The 25,322-nt window shown below is 33.8% G+C and overlaps 2 protein-coding genes across 2 annotated transcripts; both read right to left on the minus strand.

The window, feature by feature from the left end:
* Positions 1 to 6,500: 6,500 nt before the first annotated feature.
* LOC142548311 (protein BREAST CANCER SUSCEPTIBILITY 1 homolog) lies at positions 6,501 to 12,649 on the minus strand. The gene is made up of 15 exons (XM_075656619.1): positions 12,496 to 12,649; positions 12,342 to 12,395; positions 12,176 to 12,246; positions 11,525 to 11,638; positions 10,304 to 10,764; positions 10,059 to 10,160; positions 9,084 to 9,978; positions 9,005 to 9,051; positions 8,800 to 8,900; positions 8,239 to 8,425; positions 8,057 to 8,157; positions 7,800 to 7,926; positions 7,553 to 7,718; positions 7,184 to 7,302; positions 6,501 to 6,938 (listed from the first exon to the last, which is right to left on the minus strand). Exons 1-15 carry the CDS (start codon positions 12,585 to 12,587, stop codon positions 6,594 to 6,596), a joined length of 2,982 nt encoding a protein of 993 aa, XP_075512734.1. The 5' UTR covers positions 12,588 to 12,649; the 3' UTR covers positions 6,501 to 6,593.
* Positions 12,650 to 13,072: 423 nt separating this feature from the next.
* Positions 13,073 to 17,239, minus strand: LOC142548900 (CSC1-like protein ERD4). The gene is made up of 6 exons (XM_075657533.1): positions 16,650 to 17,239; positions 15,851 to 15,999; positions 15,466 to 15,741; positions 14,254 to 15,098; positions 13,920 to 14,175; positions 13,073 to 13,608 (listed from the first exon to the last, which is right to left on the minus strand). The coding sequence occupies exons 1-6, from the start codon at positions 16,918 to 16,920 to the stop codon at positions 13,231 to 13,233; spliced, it is 2,175 nt and encodes a 724-aa protein (XP_075513648.1). The 5' UTR covers positions 16,921 to 17,239; the 3' UTR covers positions 13,073 to 13,230.
* Positions 17,240 to 25,322: the final 8,083 nt, after the last annotated feature.

The raw sequence follows: 25,322 nt of genomic DNA on the forward strand, positions 1-25,322 counted from the left end.
GGATGTGGCGGAATCCCACGTCGTCGAACCACATGATAGATGTTGAGCATTTGAATGAGCGTGTAGCAACCCTTTATGACGTGTTTTAAAGCCGTAAGGTCTCGGGCCAAAGCGGACAATATCACAATGTGGATTGAGTTCTGAAATTTGATATCAGAGCCAGTGTGCGGACATCGTACGATGTGACACATTTTAAAGCCGCGAGGCCTCGGGCCAAAACGGACAATATCACAAGTGTGATAGGCCGTGAGAGTTTTATATTTTAAGTCAAAAATAAAATTTTTCACATAAAAAATAATTCATATTCATAGATCGTGTCAGGTAAAATATTCGTATAACAAAATTGTTTCATGAGACAATCTCACATAAATTTTTGTATTTACTGAATAACCCACCTAACAAGTGAAAAATTGCAAGTAATATATTTTATTTTAGAAAAAGATTTTTAATGTTGAGTTATTGCACTAATCCAACAATGAAATTGACGCATTGTTTTCACTTAAAAAACTCTTTATAACAACAATATTCCATAGTCGTCTTTGTTTTATTAGAAAAGAACTCCAAAAGGTGTATCATGAAACCATTACAACAAAGAAAACGAGAAATTTCAAGACCTAAAGACAATATTCAAACGAGAAGTTACCGAGTTGTCATAATTTATTGTTGATTAATCATTCAAGTTATCATTTCATAATTAGTTTAAAGGAGAGATATTTATATAGAATTACCAATTAATATACACACACCAAAAAGTGTAGAGGGGAGATTCCTCTTGTCCAAGTAGTACATAAATCTTGCCAAAATCAAGTAGCCTTTTGTCCAAATTAATGGTAATTATGTCATTCTTGTAGAGAGATGCCTAGTACCCCCACGTAGCCTCAACTTTGGGGTCCAGTTTCCAAATAAAATATTTTTTAAATAATTTTTTTTTTAAAAAAAAATATGAAAAATGTGGGCACAAATCCTTCCAAAATGTTGTTGCCAAGAGTTTGGTAAATCAAAATTCTTGCTTGGATGGTAACAACACATATGGGGAACCAGTGGGCAATACGCATCATGTGGAGCGTTTTTGAATAACGTTGGGACAACAAACAAGACCATGCATGGACGTCCACTCCCCAGGCCACAATGTTTATTCCATTATATATCATTGTTATAAGTAGCGATTGCGAGAAGAAAAGACTTGAAGACTAATTCGACGGAGAAGATCTGGAACATGCCGGCGGCGTCGAAGTATCTAAGCGAATGATGCCTCGTTTAATGTCATGCAATTAGCTAGTACGAAATAAAGACGTTCTCATGCATCAATAAACATATCATGTATGATATAAGGTTGTATTTAGATTGACGGATTTCAAATTGTTATTTTAGATAAAAAAAAATATATCATTAATTTCAAATCCATCTATGTGAAAGGTTTGTTTCATATTTTCAGACTATTGTAGTCGGATGGTCATAAAAAATATTAAAATTTTTGTAAGAGAGTTTCATGGTGTAAGAGCAACATTGCAGTATTTTTTTACATAGTATATTTTCTTCTACGTAGACTCAAATATAGACCTCAAATGAAAATTTAAATTTTTTTTATTTATACGTATAATTAAAAATAGGAAAAGGCAAATACCCGTGTGGTTGCATTTAAGACATTAACTTTGTCAAATTAAATTTAATAATATTCACAAAATCAAGAAGATCAAAATCACTTGTGACATATTCTTTTACCTTTTCAAACATTTGTTAGAACTCTTGCTGTGTAATTAAAAAAAATGCACATTTATTATTATTATTATTATTATTATTATTATTATTATTATTATTTGAGAATATTTATGATTATTATTATTATTATTATTATTATCGCTTGAAATATATGGTCACGGGACGCATTAATCATTGAAAATCAAGAAAAGTATTTGATAATTTAATTATTCATGTAGGCCGTTGATGTTTGACTACACATGGAATGTCTGGTCCCACCCTGTCAACCGATAATCAGCCCACCCTTTCGTGTCCAGTTATAAGCCCAGTTCAATCCAACAATTACTGGCCCATGGGCCCAATTTCCTATCATTATGGGACCCATGTTATGTTGCTAATTTCAAGCTTGGACACCTTTTAAAAAAATTGTAAATCTTTAATTATTCTATATTATTATAATAATATTTAAAATAAGACAGTGCTATAATAAATTAATAACTTTTTTCAATTAATTTGATGAAGCTCTGAGCATATTAAGGTTGCGTTTGGTTGAAGGATAAAATAAACTAATGATTAGTATGTAAATGATAAAGAAAATGATTGTCGTAAAAATATAACATATGGTGAAAAATAGTATTTTGTTTGGTAATATTTTTAAGTGTAAGATAATTTTGAATTTTTTTTTAAAGGACAAAATTGCCCTTTCTTCTTTCTTTTTCTTCTTCCACTTCGGCGACGGCGGTCCGGCGGCGGAGATGGTCGGCGGTCGATCCGGCGGTCGAGGTGGCGGCGACGGTCCGACGATGGTACGGCGACGGCGGTGCGACGGTGTCCGGCGACGGCTGTGCGACAATGGGTACGGCGGCGGTCCGGCGGTCTTACAGCTGCGACGGTTCGACGGTGGTCCGACAGCCGAGGTGGTTCAACAGCGGTGAAGGAGGAAGGGTAAAATTGGAAAGAGAGTAGGGATAGAGGAATGATTAATAATCCTACATAGGAAGGAGGTATTATTTAATCACACATAATATAACATAATCAGTTATAGAAGGGATTGAGTTGGTTAAATAAAAATCATACCAAACGTTGGATAAAGTGTGATAAAATAATCTATCCTACTTAATCTCATTAACCAAACGCAGCCTAAACTATAACTTTTTTAATTTTCACCCCTGGATTGAAGAGCTTTTTTTCCCACTTTAATCACAATCTCTTAAGACTCTTTCGAAGCATGCAAGTGAGTCAGATTACTCATAAGTAGCTCGTGAGTGATTCTGTCAAAACTTGACTCAAGCTTGATTTGTTCAAGCTCGATTCAAGTTCGAGTAGCTCGATTATTCAATCGAGTTAAGTTCGAGTTTTATTTATTTTTACTCGAGTAGGTTGTCAGTTACAAGTAATATATATGTTTATTATTATTATTATTATTATTATTATTATTTATAAAATATAATCAATTTATGGATATTTTTATCCACATATGTATAAATTCAAATCTTAAAATTATGATACCAACACTTTTTTGCTTTTTTAACTCAACTAACTCAATATTTTTATGAATCGGAGCTAGAGATTGAATTCAATACTCAATAGTTGGGGTCAAGCTCAAAGTTGATAAAATTAAAAGCGAGTAGAGGATTGGATTTGTGTGCACTTCTAAGATGGAGACGAGGAAGGAGTATTTTATTTTCTAATATTGGTCAACTATTTTTTTAAGAAAATGACCTCCTCAAATACATTTGAAGATGTCATTTTTTTTATAAAAAAACTTGATCGAGTTTATTTAACCAATTTCTCAGACGACGGGGAATGATTCAAATTCTTATTAATTAATAAATGATTGAATTTATGTTCCAAGTAGACTACCCAAAAGTTCAAAACTGAAAGATAAAATTCAAAATTTTAATTAATAGTTGATTTAAAAGATATAAAAAGCATTATTACAAAGATAGAATATTTATTATTTAACCTTAAACAGTAAAAGACGACATAAGTATGCATTGGTACTTGTGCCTAGCTAATAGCACACGAGTCTCTCAAAGACTTTAGAATTTCACAATAAAAAATGATCGAATAAAAAAATTATTCGTGTTTTTGTTTGATGGTAAATTTTCAAACTCGCCTCAAATTAGAATTTTTAAATTGTCTATTACTTGGATTATAAATTTGTAACTTTAGATATGTTTTTACAAATCTCCAAAGAAAATATGATATGTAATAAAAGATAAAATAGCCATGATTTTATAAAAATAATAAAATTGAGTAATTGTGGACATGAGAAGTTATATTTAAATAAAAAAATTATTTGTGAAAATTAATAAAGTGTATGAACATGAAACCACGATATTTTTAGGTAAAAACTTGTTTGAGACGGTCTCACGGGTCGTATTTTGTGAGACACATGTTTTATTTGGGTCATTCATGAAAAAGTATTAATTTTTATGCTAAGAGTATTACTTTTTATTGTGAATATCGGTAGGATTGACCCGTATCACAGATAAAAATTCGTGAGACCGTCTCACAAGATACATACTCTAATTTTTATTCACATTCAACTTTGAATAAATAATTTTTATAAGAACTCGAGTTTAATTAAATAGTTTTTCCGCATGTGAAACATTGCATAATTATTATCAACCAACTGAAGGACACACAACACACATCGCACAACTTGCAAACACCGTACAAAATATCAAATTTCTGGATTAATGTATATTCACCTTTTTAGCATATTTCCAAGAATTTTATGTATTTTTCATTCAAGATTTCAGCAAATTTTATTGAAAATTAGATTTTCATTATTTTCACTCACTTGACCTCATATTCTATTCGTTATAAGGTACTCAAGCACTAAGGAGTTTTAACTTGACCAGTGGATTACTTCGCTCATGTTTTAGTACGAGGAGTTGGCCCTCTGTAGATATATTTTTTTATATTAATTGGCTCGTGTGTGTGTATATATATATATATGATCTATCTTACAATTCAAATGATATTGATGTAGTCAAAAATTGTGATTATCCGAATTGCTCTGCAGGTTCATAAATGAGTCCAAATAACTGGTGGAGAGAAATCTTTGTGGGTTATCAGCTGCGTCACAAAAAAACGTCAGAAGCGCCGTGATTTGTCCAGCGTAGACACTCCGAAGCTCAAGTCAAAAATTTATATGAGAATCTTCTCCTATTTATAGATTTTTTTGGACTGTATAGAGGGCTTGGGCTTTTATAATTAGAGTAGGTCTCTTGTAAGACGGTCTTACGAATCTTTATCTATGAGACAGGTCAACCCTACCGATATTTACAATAAAAAGTAATACTCTTAGTATTAAAAAATAATATTATTGACCATATTTTCTTTAATTTTTATCCAAATTATTGAATTTTTAAATGATTATATAATTTCTTATATAAAAATTATCATAAGAAAACATTAAATTAAAAATAAATAAAAAATTAATACAAAAAATCGCATGAATTTTCAACTTCGGAATTTTATTCCAACCCTGTACTTAAAATATCTATGTAGAACCCATTAAAAAAAAAAAATCTGTGTAGAACAAGTTCTAAGATACTGTACAAAAAAATATAAAATAATAATAAAAAAAACCAATGAAATGCTACCGAATTCCTAATGCATGAAAATTTTCTCTCATTATTAATTATTTTACCCAATATTCGATTATTTTATATATATATATATATAGAAACCACTCCTCAATTTTATGCCTTACGAGTCACGATTGTAGGCAGCAAAATTTTGACTCTCATTTTCACTAACAAAAAATTTGAATTTTTTAAAAAACTTAAAAATATTCACAATATTAACGAGATAATGTCTATTTTTGAAATTCGATTTGTGGTTTTCACGACACGATGGCTTTTCACAATCTTAGTTCAAAGTGGCATCCGTATCATGCATTCCTAATGCACTTTGTTTTCGAAAATATTTATAGCTATTATATTAATAATCTTGTTCAAAGAACTTAATTGTTTAAAATGCATCTATTCACAATCAGAATATAATTAATCTAAATTTGAGACTTGTGAAATGTAAAGCTTCATATTCTTAAGGTTGCATTTACTTGGATTGATGAAATTTAATATGATAAATAATATTGTGATTATTAAAATATTTAAATTGAATGTGGAATAATGATTGATAAATAATAATATATTTACTTTTTGATTGATTTAATTACGGATAAAGCAATAAACTATTATTTTACATTTATTAATAATTAATAAAAATTAATAAGAATATATTAAAGATAATATTGTAATTTTCTTTACATTGACGTAGAATAAAAATTAAAATTGTAGGACCGAGTGCTTACCGCTTTATCAAAAATTATAGCTAGTAGTAACGGTGCAACTCAAATCTTTTAAACCGCACATCAGTTCAAGCACCACGGTTCGATCACTCTACCAAACAGAGACAATTATTACATCCAACAATCTCCCACCCAATAATTGAACTCCTTGCAATCAATGGGAATCGAACCCGTGACCTTGGCTCTGATACCAATAATAGGACTGAGTGCTTACTGTTTTACCAAAAGTTATAGCTAATAATAATGGTGCAACTCAAATATTTTAAACCGCACATCCGTTCAAGCACTACGGTTCGATCACTCTATCAAACAGGAACAATTATTGCACCGAACAAACATATAGATAAATAATGATTTCTGAGTAAACATTTGATGGGATTATATGGGAAAGTAAACAACACACCTTATAATATTAAATAGAAACCAACATTGTTTTTCTTTTAAGAAACATCCATGCAAGTATCGACTAGTGCTATGTTTATGTAGATTCAAGCCAAGGAAAAATACAATTCAATGTTATGGTGTTTTCTGAAATAAACGAAGCAAGGTAATGAATCCAACCTGATAATTATCCAAGATTTTGCAACTTATGACCAGCAATGGAATTAAGAATCCATGAATTGCTTGCCGCCGTTGCTCCAGTTGAACTGGCTAAAGCTTCTGCATCGCTAAGTCTACGCTTCAAGATCGAGTTATGTTCAGATGATTTGCAGTTCTCAGGAAGTTCAAGGTTGTAAACAATGTACGTTTTTGCAGAGCATTTCCAAGGTGGGATGGAATGGTCTTCCCCAACAGGCTTTCTATTGAGTACTTTCCCTCCAGCTGAGATAGCAAGGTCGTGAAGATGTCCTTTGTACGAAGGTGCGAAATCACCAGTGAAATAAAATTTGCATCCATTAAATAGCTTTGGTTGCTGCAATGCGTAGAAAACTTGTAATTGAACTTTCCTTTAGTGTAAATGGACTTGAGAATGGAAGAAAATGTCTGATCGTACTGGTTAATGTGAAGAAAATATGTGATAACCTACAAACATTAGGGTGTTGATGCAAATGCTACAAAATACAGTGTCATTTACAGGGAAGTGCAATCCCTTTTGTGCATTATATCACCCAAAAATTGTATAAGAAAGTTCCCTACTTTCATGGAGAGTAAAACAACCTTGTTCAGAAGTCTTAATCTTCCAAGTCTGGGGCCATCCCTGATTCCATGAATGTCACATGTAATCTCGTACTGCTGCTCTTCGACAAATTCTTTGACTTTCAAGCAAGCTTTAATCCCTGCTTGAGAAAAATAATAACGGCATTAACAAATGAAACATAATAGATTACCAACTGCATCGAATATATGAGTGTGCCACAGTAGTAGTTGATTTATTACTAATCTCTACGAAGATCATTTAAATACTTGAGCTAAAGTAGAACTCATCAACATTCAGGGATCAACACAATGATGAATATGTTGGTAAAATTCCAGCTTGGTTTCTGAATAACCTTAAAAGAAGGGATACAGATGATAATTAGTACTTACACTCTAAGCTTAAAATCCACTTTCCTTCTAACATGCCCATCAAAACTTTGAGGGTTCTTCTGCAGGCCCCATTCTCATCTGTAGATGCAATGACATGGGTGACACTTAGGTCCCAGTTCTTTAGGACTGTCACTCCAGACAACTTTTGAAATTCAGAAATTATTCCCTGCATTCACATTGTAGCGTATCGCATCAAATGAATAAAAATATTTCGAGTTTATGCATAATGAGCTACGAGTTTGTTTACCTTCTCTACGTTGGTTATTGCTGAACAGCATAGAACTAGGTTTTTGAGCCTTTTCTCAAACTTCCATTGTATAATTGTGCTACTTTCACATTTAGAAGTGATGTTTGGTTGATGGACATTAGATAGACTGTAAAAAAAATATTAAAAACAAGTTCAAATGTATAGAGATTTTAAAATGATCTGGAGAGTAAAAATTTAAAATCTAACCAGAGCATAGGTCTGAAATCTGAATACCAATGCTGGAAACAATTACTGACCTTTTGTTATAAATTTTTCTTCTCGGCTTAGTTTGAGATTCAGGTTCCTCATTTGGCAGCTGATGGGACGCATGAAGAGGGCACAACATGACAAAGTTTTCCTAGGATAAGTAGAAGACAACAGAAGGTTGTAAATTGTTTTGCATTGTTTTGACACTGAGTTTTAGTTATGCCACACTTACATTATCCCTTCTACACTCCGGAGTTAGTCTCGCACAAGGAACATGAAAGCTCTTCCGGCAAATCTTATCATAGCATCCAAGGGCAGCACCATTAATTCCACAGCAACAGCATCTATTTCTACGACTTCTAGATAATTCAGCTTCAAGGTTGATGACATTGTCTCCTTCAAAGTACACATTAGGTGCCCTGTATAAACACATTTGATTGACAAATATTAGTTGCTTACCAAAAAAACAGTACTTAAATTTTGCATAACACAAAAAAAACATCAGCCTAAATGACATAAACCTTAATTGAAGCATCGCTAGAGTTGATGCAATTTAGATTCAACACACAAAGATTTCACGAAGTTCTCTAAAAATCAAAATTACGATAATTTAACATTGTTTCTGAAGCCCATTCCTCATTAAAAAAGAAGTAGCTCAAGGCAAATTAAAGCAGGGAATGACAATCACAGAGTTCTGCTATATGCCAAACTTATTCTAGTGACCTGCAAAACAAACCATATATAAAAATTTTCAAAGGAAAATACATAAAAATGTTACCAAAAGAAATTGTACCATTCTGTGCAGTTTTTGTGCGCATGTATGATTTTTGAACTTGCAGTTTGACTGTCTGTAACTAGCTTCCCATTGTAGTATTTAACCATGGCCCCTGAAGCCTAAATTTTTATTTTGCATTCAAGAAATTGAATTTAGTTAGATAACCAATTATAGTTATCAGAACGATGTAGGAAATCTTATTTTTGACAAAAAAAATATGTACCTCAGAATCTTCAGATGATTGACCGAACGAACAATGAATTACAGCAGAGAGCATCTTGCATTTTTTCAATGGTGCCTACTTGGAGTGGGCAGTGTTTTAGAGATTTCTGGAACGACTTCCATTCCTCGTTGATAGGAATTACAATTATTTTCTTGGAAATATCGACCTCTCATTGCAGACTTTTCATGAAGACTTTCAGGGGTGATGCTACTACTGCTATTGGATGTGCCTTCCAAAAATTTCACCTTCTTTGAAGATTTCAAAGTTTCGTTACAACTTTCTTCACAAGTCATGTTTGGCATGCCCTGGCCTGCAAATTCCTTTTTGTCGCAAAATCGTGAGAAATTAACATCTGTATTAGAAATCAACACCTCATTGCATGGACCTTCCTCTTTGACATTGTTGCCAGTTTCAACCTTCTGAGTACTAATTCGACCACCTAATTTTTGCAGCTGATCAGATGTCTTGCTAATTTTATTACCTTTGACGCTTTTCAACTTACTGTCTCGTTGGTGATGTTTTGAAACTAAAGAATCGTCAAATGCAGTTTTACGTCTCTTTTGCAGAGGCCCCGTCTCGTTTAGGAGGGTAGAAACTTTGTCTGCCACCTCTTGTACAATGACATCAGAGCAGACAACTTTTTTATTTTTACCTGATATTCCCCTAGTATTCAGGGAGTAGTTCATTTCTCCAGATTTCAGCATGCTTTCATCATTCACTTTGTTTGACTCGAAACAAGTTGCCTCTATTTCATGCACAGTTTTCTTATTTCTCCTGCTTCCTCCGGTCCCAGTTAACTTATTAACTGTCTTATTAGCCGTTCCACTTTTATTTTGAACTACTTTTCCACTTTTCTTTGTTTTGTCCAAACCTTTTCTTCTCTTCGTACGTATCTTAGAACCTGAAGTTGTTGTATCAGTATAGGAAGCCTCGATCTCTTCTTGGCATCTAGGGTGTTCCATATTATCTTCAATCTACATAAGCATGTTTGGTTAAAAGTTAGTGTTGAGTGAAAAACTAAAATCTTCATGTGAAAATATCAAATATTAAGTACCTTCATAATGGCAGGGCTTGAGCAAAGTTCAGGAGAGCAAGGCCTCTGTGTCCAATCAAACATATCACTGTCAATTAAATCTCCCCTATTACAGTTGCCTCTCTGTACAAATTGTAAAGGAATATCACATAAATTTTCAAAGCAACAAAAATGTTTTTCGCCAAAGAGATTGTGCAAATGAAATCAGCCGATGGCATCACTTTCAGAAAAACAAAACTAGCTAGTGGACTTCTTTAACAAGTTACCTCATCATCTGAGTCCTTGATGTCACTGAAGCAAGGAGCATCTAAGGGTGTTCCAACGAGTTCATCCTCATAAGACTGCTGGGTTGATTTCTCAATATCCTCTTCCTCTCCTAGCCAGAAGAATGGAGTAAATACATGTTGACCCTTTTCGCACACAACAGGAGTGTTTCTTCCTGTGAGAGGGTATCCTTCAGGATTCTTTTTGACAGTTTCCCCAATTCTTTCTTCCAGGATTCCAGGCTGTCTATGCATATCTGTAATAGATGGAACCTGAACCCTTTTCTTGGTAGGAAATGAAGGTTTTCCAAAAGCTGTGGCAACTTGATTACTCGTTGCTGACCATTTTGATCTTTTATTTAGACGTAGTTCCTGATTTTTGCAATCTAAAGGTTCCAAATGGGATTCGCCTTTATCTTGGATCACACAGGTGTTGGCACCAGTTTGGTTGTCTTCGGCTGCGCCTAAGAGAACAAAGACAAAAGCAGTAAATTAGCATATTCAATTGCTGAACTGCATGATAAAATTCATTAAAAGTGAGAATTTTGCTAAAGATGACCTTTTAATAAAATTCATATGTCGGGAATTAGAATAGGAAGTAGATGTTCGTAAGACATAATTGCCTGAGATTCAACCAGAGTAGCAGAAATTCATCTTTATCATCAGGCAAGAAAATGTTTATTGTCATAATGCAAACTTTGCTATTTACTCGCTAAGGGAAAGATGTCTAAACATGCATTTCACATATTCTTCAATTTACAAAACTTAAGGTCGTGATTTGAAAAAACCATCACAATTACTATAATTAATAAATTTGACATAGAGTGAATTTGAAATTCACTTGAATTTTGTCAATCGAAACAGGTCAAGAATTTGAAATTCCATCAGTCCAATCACAATCTATTAGCTCTCTGATTTATTCACTATTGCTGATAAGTTCAAAACAAACTCTTTAGTTGTTTTTGTTCTTTCTTCTTTCGAAGTAGTGTAGCCGGAATTGCTTGAGGTAATTGAGGCTAGCAGCGATCTGTAGTTGAGGAAGATCAGTATTAAGCAATCTAGTAACATTATAACTGCACGTGACACTTGCTCCATCAAGAGAATCTAATGATATTAATTCGGTGTGGCATTGAAATATAATTGCTCAATACTTGTTCATCTTTACTAAGAACTAATTCTTCAGATTGACAACATAGTCAACAGAAAGCCCTGACAAATCATTACCTGATATTTTTGTTGAAGCAGTGGTTTGAGTGACGAAAATGTTGACCCCCATTGCAACTTCCATATTCCTATGAACACTGACCAAGTTATCCATGTGAGGAGCAGGTCGAATTTCTGCCACAAGAACGGGCAACAAATTAGTCGAGCTATTAAAATGCCCAAAATAAACAAGGTTGAAGGCATATCAAACCAAAAGAATGGCAAAAATTTAGGAAGAAGCAGCAATCTTGCTCTGTAATTTCAATAGTGAAGTGCACGACGCCATTGCAGTTTAGGCAGACTCACCACTTCTATCGTTCAGAAAATAATTATCCAAGTTCTGTTTTGGACAGCACTGACAATGATGCATTTTCATATCATGAAAGATCTAATATATGCACAAAAGTTGAAGCAAGGATGGTTCATGATTTCTGTATAAATGGTTCATCGACTCTTTTAAAACTTTTTTCTCCATGATTTCCAGCTCCTTCAGAATGTTCATAGGATTTAGTAACGATTCCAGATTGAGGAGCGAGCATGATTTCATCAAGCATATCCAACTAAACTTGTTTTCTTTGGTCCAATCATGCAATAATCGTGAAAACAAATACAGAAGCACATCCTATCGAAGACAACCATACAGTTTCAGAAGAGAAAAAAAAGCGCAAATACCTCTACGCCTATATGGAACCTTACAGACTGGACAATTTGATGCAGATTTCATGGATTTCTCAATACATGAACTGCATCACACAATCAACAGAGCTCATCAAAGTAAGCCCCAGGTACAGAATTAAGTAGAGACCAAAATAGAAAACACAAGTACAAGGGATCTCACTTGCAAAATACATGATTACAGTAGAGCGAAACCGCAGAACTCAGGAGACTCAAGCTGTGGAGAACATAAAGCATAACTACTTAAGCGCCGAATAAAATAGCCCCAATTTATGTTTCACAAGCGGAAAGATGAAGAAACAGGCAAAAATGTTTACCAGATGGGGCAGTTGAGCTCCCTTCCCATTCTTTCTAGATGCGATGCGTCTGCCATTTTTGGGGAATTGAACGGCGCCTCTTCCGTCCACATATACTTTATTTAAAATTTTCGTTTCGTACGTTTTCCCTCGGAAATTCTTGTCGTGTTTCACAAGTTTTGCGTTTTAGTCTCGCATTTCCATAAAACGCGATTTTCATTTCTTTTCTTTTCCTTTTTTCGGTTGAAAAGTAATAACAAGCGCTTATAAAATGTAAACGAAGTGGCATAAATATTGTTCAGGTCGTTCTCTCGTGTAAGCAGGGAGGGTTGTGCAAATTCTCATTTAAGTCGAGAAAACCGATCAAAATCAGAATTTCTGTTCGTTCAATCATTTCTTTTATCAGTTTAATCGATCGGTATTACTTGAACAATGTGATATCTTACACCGGATAAATCCTTAACCCTCCATCCTTTTACTGAGACCGGAGAATGTTCTTGTAAATTATGACCAATACTGGGCATATAAACAGTGATTTCAAATCATAAGTTCATGTACTCTGACAACTTCATGTAAAACACAGTTTGGTTTCGAAGAGTGCAACTGAAGCAAAAACATCAATAACATAAAACCCACAAGATAAATAAAGACACACCACTACTTACAAATTTTCTAGCAATTACAATAAATTATTTTTATAAATAATGATAATTATAAAAACAGTATCACTCAAAATAAAATTTCACAAAATATGCATCACAGAGTAGAACCCGATCTTGAGACATGAGATAGAGCATCTTCAAACTGATCTTCATCTGCTTTATCAGAGCTCAAACTTGCTGGAATGAATGACCTGAAAACAAGTTCCATGTTTAAAGTTTCTTTCACCTCGTGGCAGGCGACTTCGAGTGCCGGATGCTGGAAAGATCCGTAGTATTTTTTCCCACAGATGTACGCAAAGATGAGAGAGAGAATCAGGAGAGGGATTAGGAGGGGTGCATAGTAGAATTTCTTTACTCCAAAATAACCAAACATCGTGAGTTGGAACAAAAACAAGGCTGCTATGATTCGATTGTGAATGTGTGGCCACATTCTTCCGTAGCTCTCGTACGAAGGGACGTAAACTTTGAGTACCTGTTGACAACAAGAGACGAGAGAATAATATGGTTTAATATCGAGAGGATGCAACTTGTAGTTGTACAAATATTATGCGTAAAACTTCGATTTTTTTCCCGGCTTATCATTGCGATTGCTTCTTAATATGACGAGAAATCGAGAGATAACCTGTATAGAATCCCCATATGTTTTTTACTAGGTGCGTGTTTTAATAGGTCAGTAATTCGAGTGATCGCGTGTATGTATTCAACCATATGATGTCTCTAAATAGGCCAAGAATTCGATAGATAGATGATTCAAGTACATTGTGTAGAGTAAGAGAATGTCACCTGATTACGAAAAACGAGCCATGATAAGCCAAAGTACACCACACCAAATGGAATTATAATAGGTGCTATGACGGAATAGCAGAGAACGATAGTAGCGATCAGCAGATCACCCGGAACTCTAGTGGTGTATCCAAGATCTCCGGGAGCCCAAGCTTCTCTAACCTCTGCTTCAGTTTTACAGAGATACTTCCGCTTTAGGTGGAATATTATCAAGGGAACAATTCGTGATAACTCGAGCCCATATCCAACAAAGAACCTGAATGAGAAGGCACACACAATAAAAAATTTGCACTGTGTGAACATAAAAGGGGATGAACAGGGATAAAAATCTTACTTCAAGGCCACAAAGGTCAAGAAGAACGTAGCACTGCCAGGGAGGTTGGTTGCTAGTATATCGATGATAGAACGTGGCTTCTTCTCAATGGTCTTAAGTTCGGTGAAAAGAGACGAACTGATAGTAAAACCGATGAATACATTTAGAACCGAAAAGTAGAAATATTTTCCTGAAGCAGCCCTTTGGGCGTGACTCTCTGAAGGGATACCCTCGGCCTTGGATAGAAACAACAGAAATTTCGGCAGCAAAGCCAGAAATATTATCAGTGCGAGCTGAGGCAAGTACGCCTCAAGTACTGTATTTAGTGCGGGCTGATCAACTATTACTTTTAGAAACGGGAGAACCTTTCTCAAGTTAGGAAGAGTAGTTAACGCGGAAACGAACCCAATCGGGATCATGTAAAAGAATATGGTCAAAAACACGAGCAAGTAGATGAGGTATTGTCGAAGCTGCCTGCCATAAAATTTTTTGGGAAGATTATTCCATATCAGCTGCCGGGGTTCCGGAGCATCAAGTACCATCCAAGTGTTGACCATAGTGGCGTGTAGACTTTGTGAGGCAGCAGCTGCAGTTTTGCGGTCGTTAAAGAAGATGAGAGCTGAACGTAGCTGTTTGTCTTTCAGCGTGAGCTTTTGCTCTGCTTCTAGCTTCGGGATCAATTCTTGAATCTTTTCATCGTAGTGTTCTAGTGCATCAACCTTTTTACCAAAAAGACCGAGGAAGCCAGTTTTAGTAGTTGGTCTAGTTCCTTCTGGATTACCCGTTTGCTTCGACTCTGCATATATGACTTCTGCTCGTGCGAACTTCTTTCTATATCCTTCCAACTCTCCATAAATTTTATTCACCTGGTAATATAAAAAAATGTCAAGATGCAAAGAATTCCTAGCTTCACCGAATAAGTATTATTAAAATAAAAAGCTGTTCATCTTGAGTCTAGGATTTTCAGAAGGACGTCCTAAGTTCAAAACCCCTGGAACGCAATCAATCACCCTTATATTTGATGAAGTGGAACTTGTGTTTCTGGTAATTTACTTTCACTTGGTAATCTCGATAGTTAGCTTAATCACATGTTGATCGGGCTTGCTGCCGATAACTTTTTAGGAAAAAGTGAATCCCAACTAGTGTTATCAAACATTGCACACAAACACACACTGCGATCAGGAGCACCAAAGATGCATAACTAACAGATGAAAACACTAGAATTCGAAGTACCTTCTTATTGTCTGTGACCACCATGGACCTATAAAACGTCTCTGGATAGATGGTCTTAAAATATGAGTCGACTTGTTCCTTCCTAGTCTGACCCACCGGAACGGGAGGTATGTCTCGGACAAGTATAGCGAACTGCTCGTTCTTCACCTCAGCCGATAAAAGAGCCGTTGCTCTCATATCGGATACGTGTCTATACGCCTTCCACAGGAGGTAGTATGCAACAAACGAGATCCAATAGGTAGCGGCCAAAAACGCCCACAACCGCGAGCTCTTTTCCTGTAATCAACACGAAAATGAACCAAAAATTCTCGCAAAGATTATTGATGACGTCCTAATATATATGCATTGTGGAAGAAAAAAAGAAGAGAGAAGATGGAATTATAACTGGAATATGCCCCATAGCTAACTTGTCAAGGTCATTAAAAGATCCTTTACTGGTCGAATCGTTGACCTTTATAGCGCCGCGAGCAGTTGCCGCGATTGGCAACAGTACAGGCAGAAGCACGATTCCGCCCAAAACGAAAATTCCTAACACTGCGTGAAAGAACGCCATTGTTAAGTTCTGAGAAAAATAAACAAAATGGGAGTTTTGCATCGTCGTGTAGCACAAAGCAAACAATTCGCAGCTTTGCAGTGATAAGATTTTCACATTGATTTTCATGTTAATTTCTTCATTCAAAAAAACCTCCAGTGAAATGCATAATCTCTTACACAAAAAACCCAGATTTTCAAACCAAAGATGCTTCTTTCTTGAAAGGAGAACCCCCCCAACCCCCCCCCCCCAAAAAAAAAAAAAAAAAAAAAACTTTAACCATGCATAAGTTCCATCATCGAACACGACACACGATTCTGATATTTCTACAGGCAACAATGATGTTCAATAAGAGAATACTGATTTCCAGGCTGGGTTCGACAATCATTGGAGGTGACCGAACAATATTTTTTGGTTTCACATATACGTGGCAAACACACAACCAAACACAAAAAACATCAAAACCAATCTACGAATTTTTCAAGAAAAATAGGATATCAAAAATAATTTTTCTTCAAAGCTTACACGGATTTGAAACAAAAAAAAAAAAACCATAAATTTTGTATAAACCAAAATCAAAAGAAGAATCACTTTCCAAGAAACCAGAAGATAGAACTAAAAACCACGCACGTCACAACATGAAAGTAAATACCGGTTGTTAGGAAAACGAAGTAAACAGCAGAATCAACCCCCGACATTCTGATGACATCAGATTCAGTGGAGGAGAAGGCCTCCCTGATCCAATCAAATGGGTTGCGTGTGACCCGAATGCTCTCGTACGGATCCAAGCCCCTGAGTATCCGATTCGGGTAGTATATCATATTGTTTCCAGGTCGGCGAGACAGCAAAGTGAACAAAAACATCAACACCAAGAATATCACAAAAGACGTCCCCAAAGACGTCAAGAACGAACTGAAATCCATCTCTGATCCTCAGTCTTGAAATCCTCTCCCCTCTTCTTTTCTCTTCCTCCGTTCAATATCTGGATATTAGCGTAATATATATATATATAGACAGTAAGACTCGTTAAGAAGCCAACGGCATTTGAAGAAAAGGTCAAGTAACCGTTGAGAGGAGACGAAAGGTACAGAAGAGAGAATAGGCAGTTAAAGATTGTGATTTGATTTCAGAGTTTGATTGATTATTTGGGTTTGGGTCGTAAGGTTACAGATTTTTTGTTTTTATACACAGATCTTGGTGGGTCGTAGGATTAGAGGAAGTGTGTCGAAGGAGTGTGTGCGCCGTGTTCTTGTTCGGATTTGTAATAATGCATGACAGAGTGACACTGAAGCAGAATGGATTAGGATGGGAGAGAATGATGGGCCCCCCCTTTTCTTTATTTTTAACAAAATAAATGACTCGTGTAATTATATTATTATTATTATTAGGCTAACGGAGATATTTAGAAAAAATGAACATGATGAATCATTTTTAAAAAAAATTAAATATATTTGAAATATATCGCATGATGTCATTTTTTAAAAATAACTATCGATACTAAGATTTAGAAGTATGTCTTTGTTATAATGTCTCACGAATCTTTATCTGTGAGACGGGTAAATCATACCGATATTTACAACAAAAGTAATACTCTTAGTATAAAAAATGATAATTTTTCATGGATGACTCAAATAAGATATATGTCTCAAAAAATACGATCCGTCAGACCGTCTCATACAAGTTTTTGCAAAGATCTAGCGCATCAAGATCAAATTTTGAGAAATTAATTAACTAAAATTCAAAAGTTAACAAGTTAATATACCCAAAAAAATTATTTTCACTTGTTTGAAATTATAATTCACTGTTATTATTTCATTTTCTTCGTTTAGAAAAGATATTTTCACATTTATATGTTATCAAATGATGTGATGTAAGTTCAATTTTTTAAAATACATAAATATATATAAAGATGACATGCATGTCATGATCTGGGTTTGATTATTTTAAAATTTTTTAAATAAAATTAAAATAATCTATTATCAAATATCACGCGACCCACATTTGATTTGATTTATGATCAAGAGTCGGTCTCTTATGAGACGGTTTCACGAATCTATATTTGTGAGACGAGTCAACCCTACCGATATTCACAATAAAAAGTAATACTCTTAGCATAAAAATTAATATTTTTCATAGATGATCCAAATAAGATATCCGTCTCACAAAATACGACCCGTGAGACCGTCTCACACAAGTTTTTGTCTACGATGAAATAGATTTTTTCATCACCATATATATATGCTTAAACAAATGCTTTAAACAGATGCGTTAAAAAGAAAGCCGAAGACGAATTGGTTAATATTAAGTGATTTTTAATTTCTTTTAACTTTCTCGTTGACTGGGGAAATGAATTGGTTTATGGAATTCATTAAAATTGCATTTATTGAAGTTTTGGCCAGTGAAATTTGATATTTAAGAGACTGCAAAAGATAATAAAAACATTTAGATTTAATAAATGCACTTTTTCTCAGATTTATTTAACAGAATAATTAATATAAATTTGAAGAAATGTTTTGAATATATTTAAAGTGAGGGCTGAGAAACGAGAGCCGTTGCTCAGTGATATCACCTTTTACTTTTAGATAATTATTATTATCAAAAGTGATGTCCACTTTTACTTTTACATAATTATTATGATTATGAAAATAAATCCTTGTTTTAAGATATTGTAAAATAAAGAAATCCTTCTCCATTCCATGAATACTTTCTTACTGAGTTTAAAAAAAATAAATAAATATCTCGAGCGATCAAATTTATTTCTAACAATTTATTCGTGACAAAAAAATAACGTAATCTCGTCTTGCAAGTCAATTTTCGAAACAGATAGTTTAATCGTTTAACTTATATAATCTAACTTGATACATTTAAATAAATTTAGATTTTATTTCTATTTGCATTATGTGGCAGAGAATGAAAAGTGATATATTTTGTAATATAGTCAATTTATGAGATATAAGATATAATTATTTTGATATTTTAAGATATATATGACTAGCACAACCACTATTTTCCCCTTATTATCCTTTAAATTTTTTTTATTTATCAAAATCGTTGTCCACTGAACCAAAAATATCTATTCTTAAAATTAGTGTTGTCAATTGTTCATGATAAAAACCAATAATTCCATAAACAAAAAAATTATATTTAACCCAAAAAAAAAAAAAGATTCGTTTGATTTTCTTTAGAATTTATTTATTTTTTAAAAAAATCGATATTGGATTTTCTGATCATACAATTTTTGAATATAGTAATTAATCAGGTTGCAATTCATGTACTAATATAATAAGAGAAAATCTATCGTGAGACGGTCTCACGAATCTTTATCTGTGAGACGGGTCAACCCTACCGATATTCACAATAAAAAATAATACTCTTAGCATAAAAAGTAATACTTTTCATGGATGACCCAAATAAGATATTCGTCTCATAAAAAATTTGTGTGAGACCGTCTCACACAAAGTTTTGCATATAATAATGACAACTAGTGGATGTTGTACATATTAAAGTAGCTAATTATGCGTATAAGGTATAGCATGATGTTTAAGACTTTAAGCATCCCAACGTAAAAAAAAATTAATTAATAAAATAATGTTTTTTAAATTAAATAATTAAAAAGCGTAAAGAGACTGAGAATATAATTCAATTTGAGTTAAATAATTGATTTTATCATCAGAGAGAGAGAGTATTGAAAACGAAATTCTACATAGAATAGTTTATTTAAAAGATAAAGCATATCAAGATTATTTGTAGGTAATTATTAATTAAATCATAGTGGATCAGTACACGTAATGTTATGGCCGAGTATTTTCAATTTATAATTTTTCAATTTTCAATAAAGCTTATATGAAACATATCAAATTGATCTAATATCTTTGACTAATATTTGAGTTGATGAAACACGTGAGTTTTTGACTCATGATTAGGAGTTCGATTCTCTTTACCATATATTCTCAAACGAGAATGTCAAAAAAATATTGAATAACGTGTTGCAGACTACGCATTAATCATCAGAGTGTTTACCCATTGCATAATGTAGAGTAGCAGCCACGAATTTTCAACTCATAAAAAAGATAATGTTGTGAAAAAGTAAAAATTTATGGTAAAAAGTAAAAATCTCAAACTCTCAAAATTATCAAACTACACACTTTATAATATTTTTCTCTCAACTCAATTATGATTTTCTTCACAAATGATGGATCTGTTTATAGAAAATCTTTACAAATAATCCAAAAATAAATTCATCATTACCTACATCATCACACACTAATTTTCAATATTTACAACTCTTATTTTCAACATTCAAATACTCAACATTCAAATATTCAATACACACATTTTAAATATTATTTTTCAATACTCCCCCTTGTGATATTGATCATAATGATTGTCTTCATTACGTGTTTTTATACTGCCTCGTTAAAAACCTTACTAGGAAAAACTCATTGGGATAAAAACCATAGTAAGGAAAAAAGAGTGCAGTCACGTAAACTTTCCCTCATGTTGACACGAACAATTCTTCAAAAATTTCGTAGATTGCGCATCCCAATATTATATATGTGCTTTCTGAATATTGTCATAGGAAGTGCTTTTGTGAAGAGATCTGATGAGTTTTCACTTGATTGAATGTGACGAACATCAATATATTTATTCTTCTCAAGCTCCTTGGTGAATGCGAAGAAATTAGAAGTAATATGTTTAGTTCTGTCGCTTTTTATGTATCCTTCTTTCATTTGAGCAACACATGCAGCATTATCTTCATATAGTATCACATGCTTCTCGTCAAATGATAATCCGCATGAGATTTGGATATGTTGGGTCATTGATTTTAACCACACACATTCACGACTTGCTTCATGTAGTGCAATAATCTCGGCATGATTTGATGAAGTTGTTACGAGCGTTTGTTTCTGTGAACGCCAAGAAATTGCAGTACCTCCACGAGTAAATACATATCCAGTTTGGGAACGTGCCTTGTGTGGATCAGATAAGTATCCAGCATCGGCATAACCAATTATACTTGGATTAGCATCTTTTGAATACAAAAATCCCAAGTCTGTCGTTCCTCGTAGATAACGGAATATATGTTTAATTTCGTTCCAGTGTCTCTTTGTTGGATATGTGCTAAATCTTACCAAAAAATTTACTGCAAAAGATATATCGGGCCTTGTACAATTTGTAAGATACATAAGGGCACCGATAGCACTTAGATGTGGTACTTCTGGACCAAGAATATCTTCATCATCTTCACATGGACGGAATGGATCCTTTTCTATATTTAATGATCTAACAACCATTGGAGTACTTAAAGGATTTGATTTATCCATATTAAACGTTTAAGGGTCTTTTCTGTATAATTTTCTGGTGAACAAACATTCCACATTCTTTTTGTTCAATTTGTAAACCCAGACAATACTTGGTTTTTCAAAGATCCTTCATTTCAAATTCTTCCTTCAAGTATGACACAACTTCTTGAATTTCCTTATTTGTTCCAATGATGTTTAAATCATCAACATATACAGCAATAATTACGCATCCGGGTGTTGTTTTCTTAATGAAAACACAAGGGCATATTGAATTATTTACATATCCCTTTTTCATCAAGTGATCACTTAGCCGATTATACCACATTCGGCCGGATTGCTTTAACCCATATAACGATCTTTGTAATTTCACAGAATAACATTCTCTGGGTTTTGAACTTTGTGCTTCAGGCATCTTAAATCCTTCAGGGATTTTCATATATATATTACTATCAGGTGATCCATATAAGTAAGCTGTAACAACATCCATAAGACGCATTTCTAAATTTTCAGATACCGCCAAGCTAATCAAATACTGAAACGTAATTGCATCCATCACGGGAGAATACGTTTCTTGATAATCAATTCCATGCCTTTGAGAAAAATCTTGTGCAACAAGTCGAGCTTTATATCTTACTATTTCATTTTTCTCATTTCGCTTTCGAATAAAAACCCATTTGTATCCAACAGGTTTTACACCTTCAGGTGTAAGGACTACAGGTCCAAAAACATTACGTTTATTTAACGAATCCAATTCAACCTGGATGGCTTCTTTCCATTTTATCCAATCCTGCCGATTTTTACATTCACCAAAAGATTTTGGTTCATAATATTCATTATCATTTATTATGTCGATTGCCACATTATAAGAAAATATATCATCAATTTCTTCTATATCTTTTCGGTTCCATATTTTTCCAGTATTAATATAATTAATAGAGATTTCATGATTCTCGTCAGTTTGTGGTTCTGACAGAACATTTTGATCATCATGTGTTTCTTCAGGAACACCATTCTCTATTTTGTGATCATCATGTGTTTCTTCAGGAACATCATTCTTTATTTTGTGATCATCGTGTTTCTCTATGAATTTTCTTTTTCGAGGATTTTTATCATTGGAATCGACTGACCTTCCACGCTTCAGGCGTTTAATGACATCATGAGTATTTTCAATTTGTTTCTTCGGAATTTCAATTCGAGCAGGGGCCTTTGCAGCATGTATATATGATTTAGTTACCCCTTTTGTGTCTGCAAATGCATCTGGTATTTGATTTGCTATTCTTTGCAAGTGCACAATTTGCTGTACATCCTTTTCACATTGTTTTGTTCTTGGATCCAGATGTAACAATGATGATACATACCATGTAATTTCCTTTTCGGTATGTTTTTGTTCTCCCCCTAACATTGGGAAGATTTTCTCATTAAAATGACAATCAGCAAAACGTGCTGTGAACACGTCGCATGTCTGAAGTTCAAGATATCGAATGATTGATGGACTATCATAACCGATATAAATTCCAACCTTTCTTTGAGGTCCCATTTTCTTTCGTTGCGGTGGTGCAATAGGCACATACACCATACATCCAAAAATTCTCAGATGAGAAATGTCTGGTTCTTTACCAAATGCAAGCTGCAATGGGGAATATTTATGATATGCACTTGGTCTGATACGAATTAATGCAACAGCATGTAAAATTGCATGTCCCCATATAGAAATAGAGAGCTTTGTTTTCATAATCATTGGTCTAGCAATCATTTGCAGACGTTTAATCAATTATTCAACCAATCCATTCTGTGTATGTACATGAGCAACAGGATGCTCAACAATGATTCTCATAGACATACAATAATCATTGAAAGTCTGGGAAGTAAATTCACCAGCATTATCAAGTCTAATTTTCTTGATTGTATAATCGAGAAATTGATTCCTCAATTTTATTATTTGAGCAAGTAATCTTGCAAATGCAACATTTCGAGTTGACAATAAAAATACATGTGACCATCTGCTGGAGGCATAAATCAATACCATAAAATATCTGAATGGTCCACATGGTGGATGGATTGGTCCACAAATATCACCCTGAATACGTTCAAGAAACATTGGTGATTCAGTTTGGATTTTGGCTGGTGATGGTCTTATAATAAGTTTTCCAATAGTACATGCTTTATATTGAAATTTATTATTCTGAAAGATCTTCTGGTCTTTCAACGGATGACCATGTGTATTTTCTATAATTCTTCGCATCATTGTTGAACCAGGATGTCCTAATCGATCATGCCAATTGATCAGTATTGAAAAATTATCAACTACCATGTTTGATTCAATTGGACTTATATATGTATAATGCAATCCAGTAGGTAGTATTGATAGTTTTTCAACTACATATTTCTTTCCTGATTTGTATGTGGTAAGACATATATATTTCTCATTCCCTTCATTCATTGTTTGAGTATCATACCCATGGGAATATATATCATTAAAACTCAACAAATTTCTTTTTGATTGTGGTGAATACAAAGCATCATTGATCAAAAATTTTGTACCATTATGTAACAAAAATTGTGCTTTACCACATCCTTTAATCAAGTCTACAGGACCTGATATTGTATTCACCATTGTTTATGTTGGTTTTAGTTCCAAGAAATATCTTTTATCTCGGAGGATAGTGTGCGTTGTACCACTATCAGGTATGCAAGCTTCAGCTTTGTTCGTAGCATTTTCCATATTTGAACTTCAAAAAAATATACAATGAAAAAAAAATTATTGACAATACGTATGCAATAAATTGAAAAATACAACACATATCATACTTGTACAATGAAACATTATCATATGAGTACATGAAAAATACATTATTTTACAATTATATTCTACCAATATATTGTTCATTTTCAGAAAAATCATTGAGAAAATCTCCAACGTCAATATTTTTCATTTCTATTCCACCAGCATATTGATCATTTCCAGAGAAATCATTCAGAAAATCTGCAGCATCAAAATGAGTTGAATCATTCAAACGGCCATTGTGTTCAGTAAAGTTGGTCTCTTTTTCTTTCCCCTTTATCGATTCTTTATAAAGCTTGAAAAGGTGCTCGGGGGCTCGACAAATACGAGACCAATGTCCTGGAGTGCCGCATCTAAAACAAGAACTTTCAAATCTTTTTGAGTGATTTTCATTTACACTCATGTTCTCATGATGCCTTTTTGGTGGGTGGTTCGTGACGCCCTTTTGAGATGAGTTATAATAATAACTATCTCGATTGTTTTCAAAACCACGACCTCGACCTCGACCAAAACCTTGTCTCTGGATTTGATTTTGATTTCCAGGTTTAAATTCATTTTTACTCACATCATTTATTTCTGGAAATGCTGTTGATCCAGTGGGTCGGGACTGATGATTTCTCATTAATAGCTCGTTGTTCTTTTCTGCCACAAGAAGACAGGCGATAAGTTTAGAATATCTCGCAAATCCACGCACTCTATATTGTTGATGTAAAGTTATATTTGATGCGCGAAACGTGGAAAATATTTTTTCAAGCATTTCTGATTCCGTAACCTCATGTCCACAAAATTTTAATTACGAGATTATTCGATGCATCGCCGAATTGTAATCACTAACTTTCTTGAAATCTTGGAATCTTAACATATTTCATTCATCACGGGCAGTCGGAAGTATAACTTCCCTTATATGTTCGAATATTTCTTTCAATCCTTTCCATAGAGCCATGTGATCTTTTTCGATGAGATATTCACATTTTAAACCTTCATCGAGATGTCGACGCAAAAATATTATAGCTTTTGCTTTTTATTGTGATGAAGATATACCATTTTCTTTAATGATCTCACTTAGACCCAATGACTCAAGATGCATTTCTACATCGAGAGTTCATGGCATATAATTTTTCCCGTGATGTCGAGCGCAACAAATTCGAGCTTTGTCAAATTTGACATGGTGGTATTAAAAAAATTACGATGCATTTTATTAGTTAATTAATATTGCAATACAAAGTAATGGATAAACAAC

Source organism: Primulina tabacum, chromosome 6 (assembly GCF_025594145.1).
Source record: "Primulina tabacum isolate GXHZ01 chromosome 6, ASM2559414v2, whole genome shotgun sequence".
Taxonomy (NCBI): Eukaryota; Viridiplantae; Streptophyta; class Magnoliopsida; order Lamiales; family Gesneriaceae; genus Primulina; species Primulina tabacum.

What these genes read in the sequence shown, in the direction of transcription:
- LOC142548311 (XM_075656619.1), bottom strand. Translation starts at nt 12,587, where the DNA reads ATGTGGACGGAAGAGGCGCCGTTCAATTCCCCAAAAATGGCAGACGCA. An exon ending in CGGAGTGTAGAAGGGATAAT is followed by an intron (nt 8,158 to 8,238) that starts GTAAGTGTGGCA and finishes TACTTATCCTAG; the next exon opens with GAAAACTTTGTCATGTTGTG. An exon ending in GTGGATTTTAAGCTTAGAGT is followed by an intron (nt 7,303 to 7,552) that starts GTAAGTACTAAT and finishes TTTCTCAAGCAG; the next exon opens with GGATTAAAGCTTGCTTGAAA.
- LOC142548900 (XM_075657533.1), bottom strand. Translation starts at nt 16,920, where the DNA reads ATGGATTTCAGTTCGTTCTTGACGTCTTTGGGGACGTCTTTTGTGATA. An exon ending in TTGACCTTTGTGGCCTTGAA is followed by an intron (nt 14,176 to 14,253) that starts GTAAGATTTTTA and finishes CTTCTCATTCAG; the next exon opens with GTTCTTTGTTGGATATGGGC. An exon ending in GGCTCGTTTTTCGTAATCAG is followed by an intron (nt 13,609 to 13,919) that starts GTGACATTCTCT and finishes TGTTGTCAACAG; the next exon opens with GTACTCAAAGTTTACGTCCC.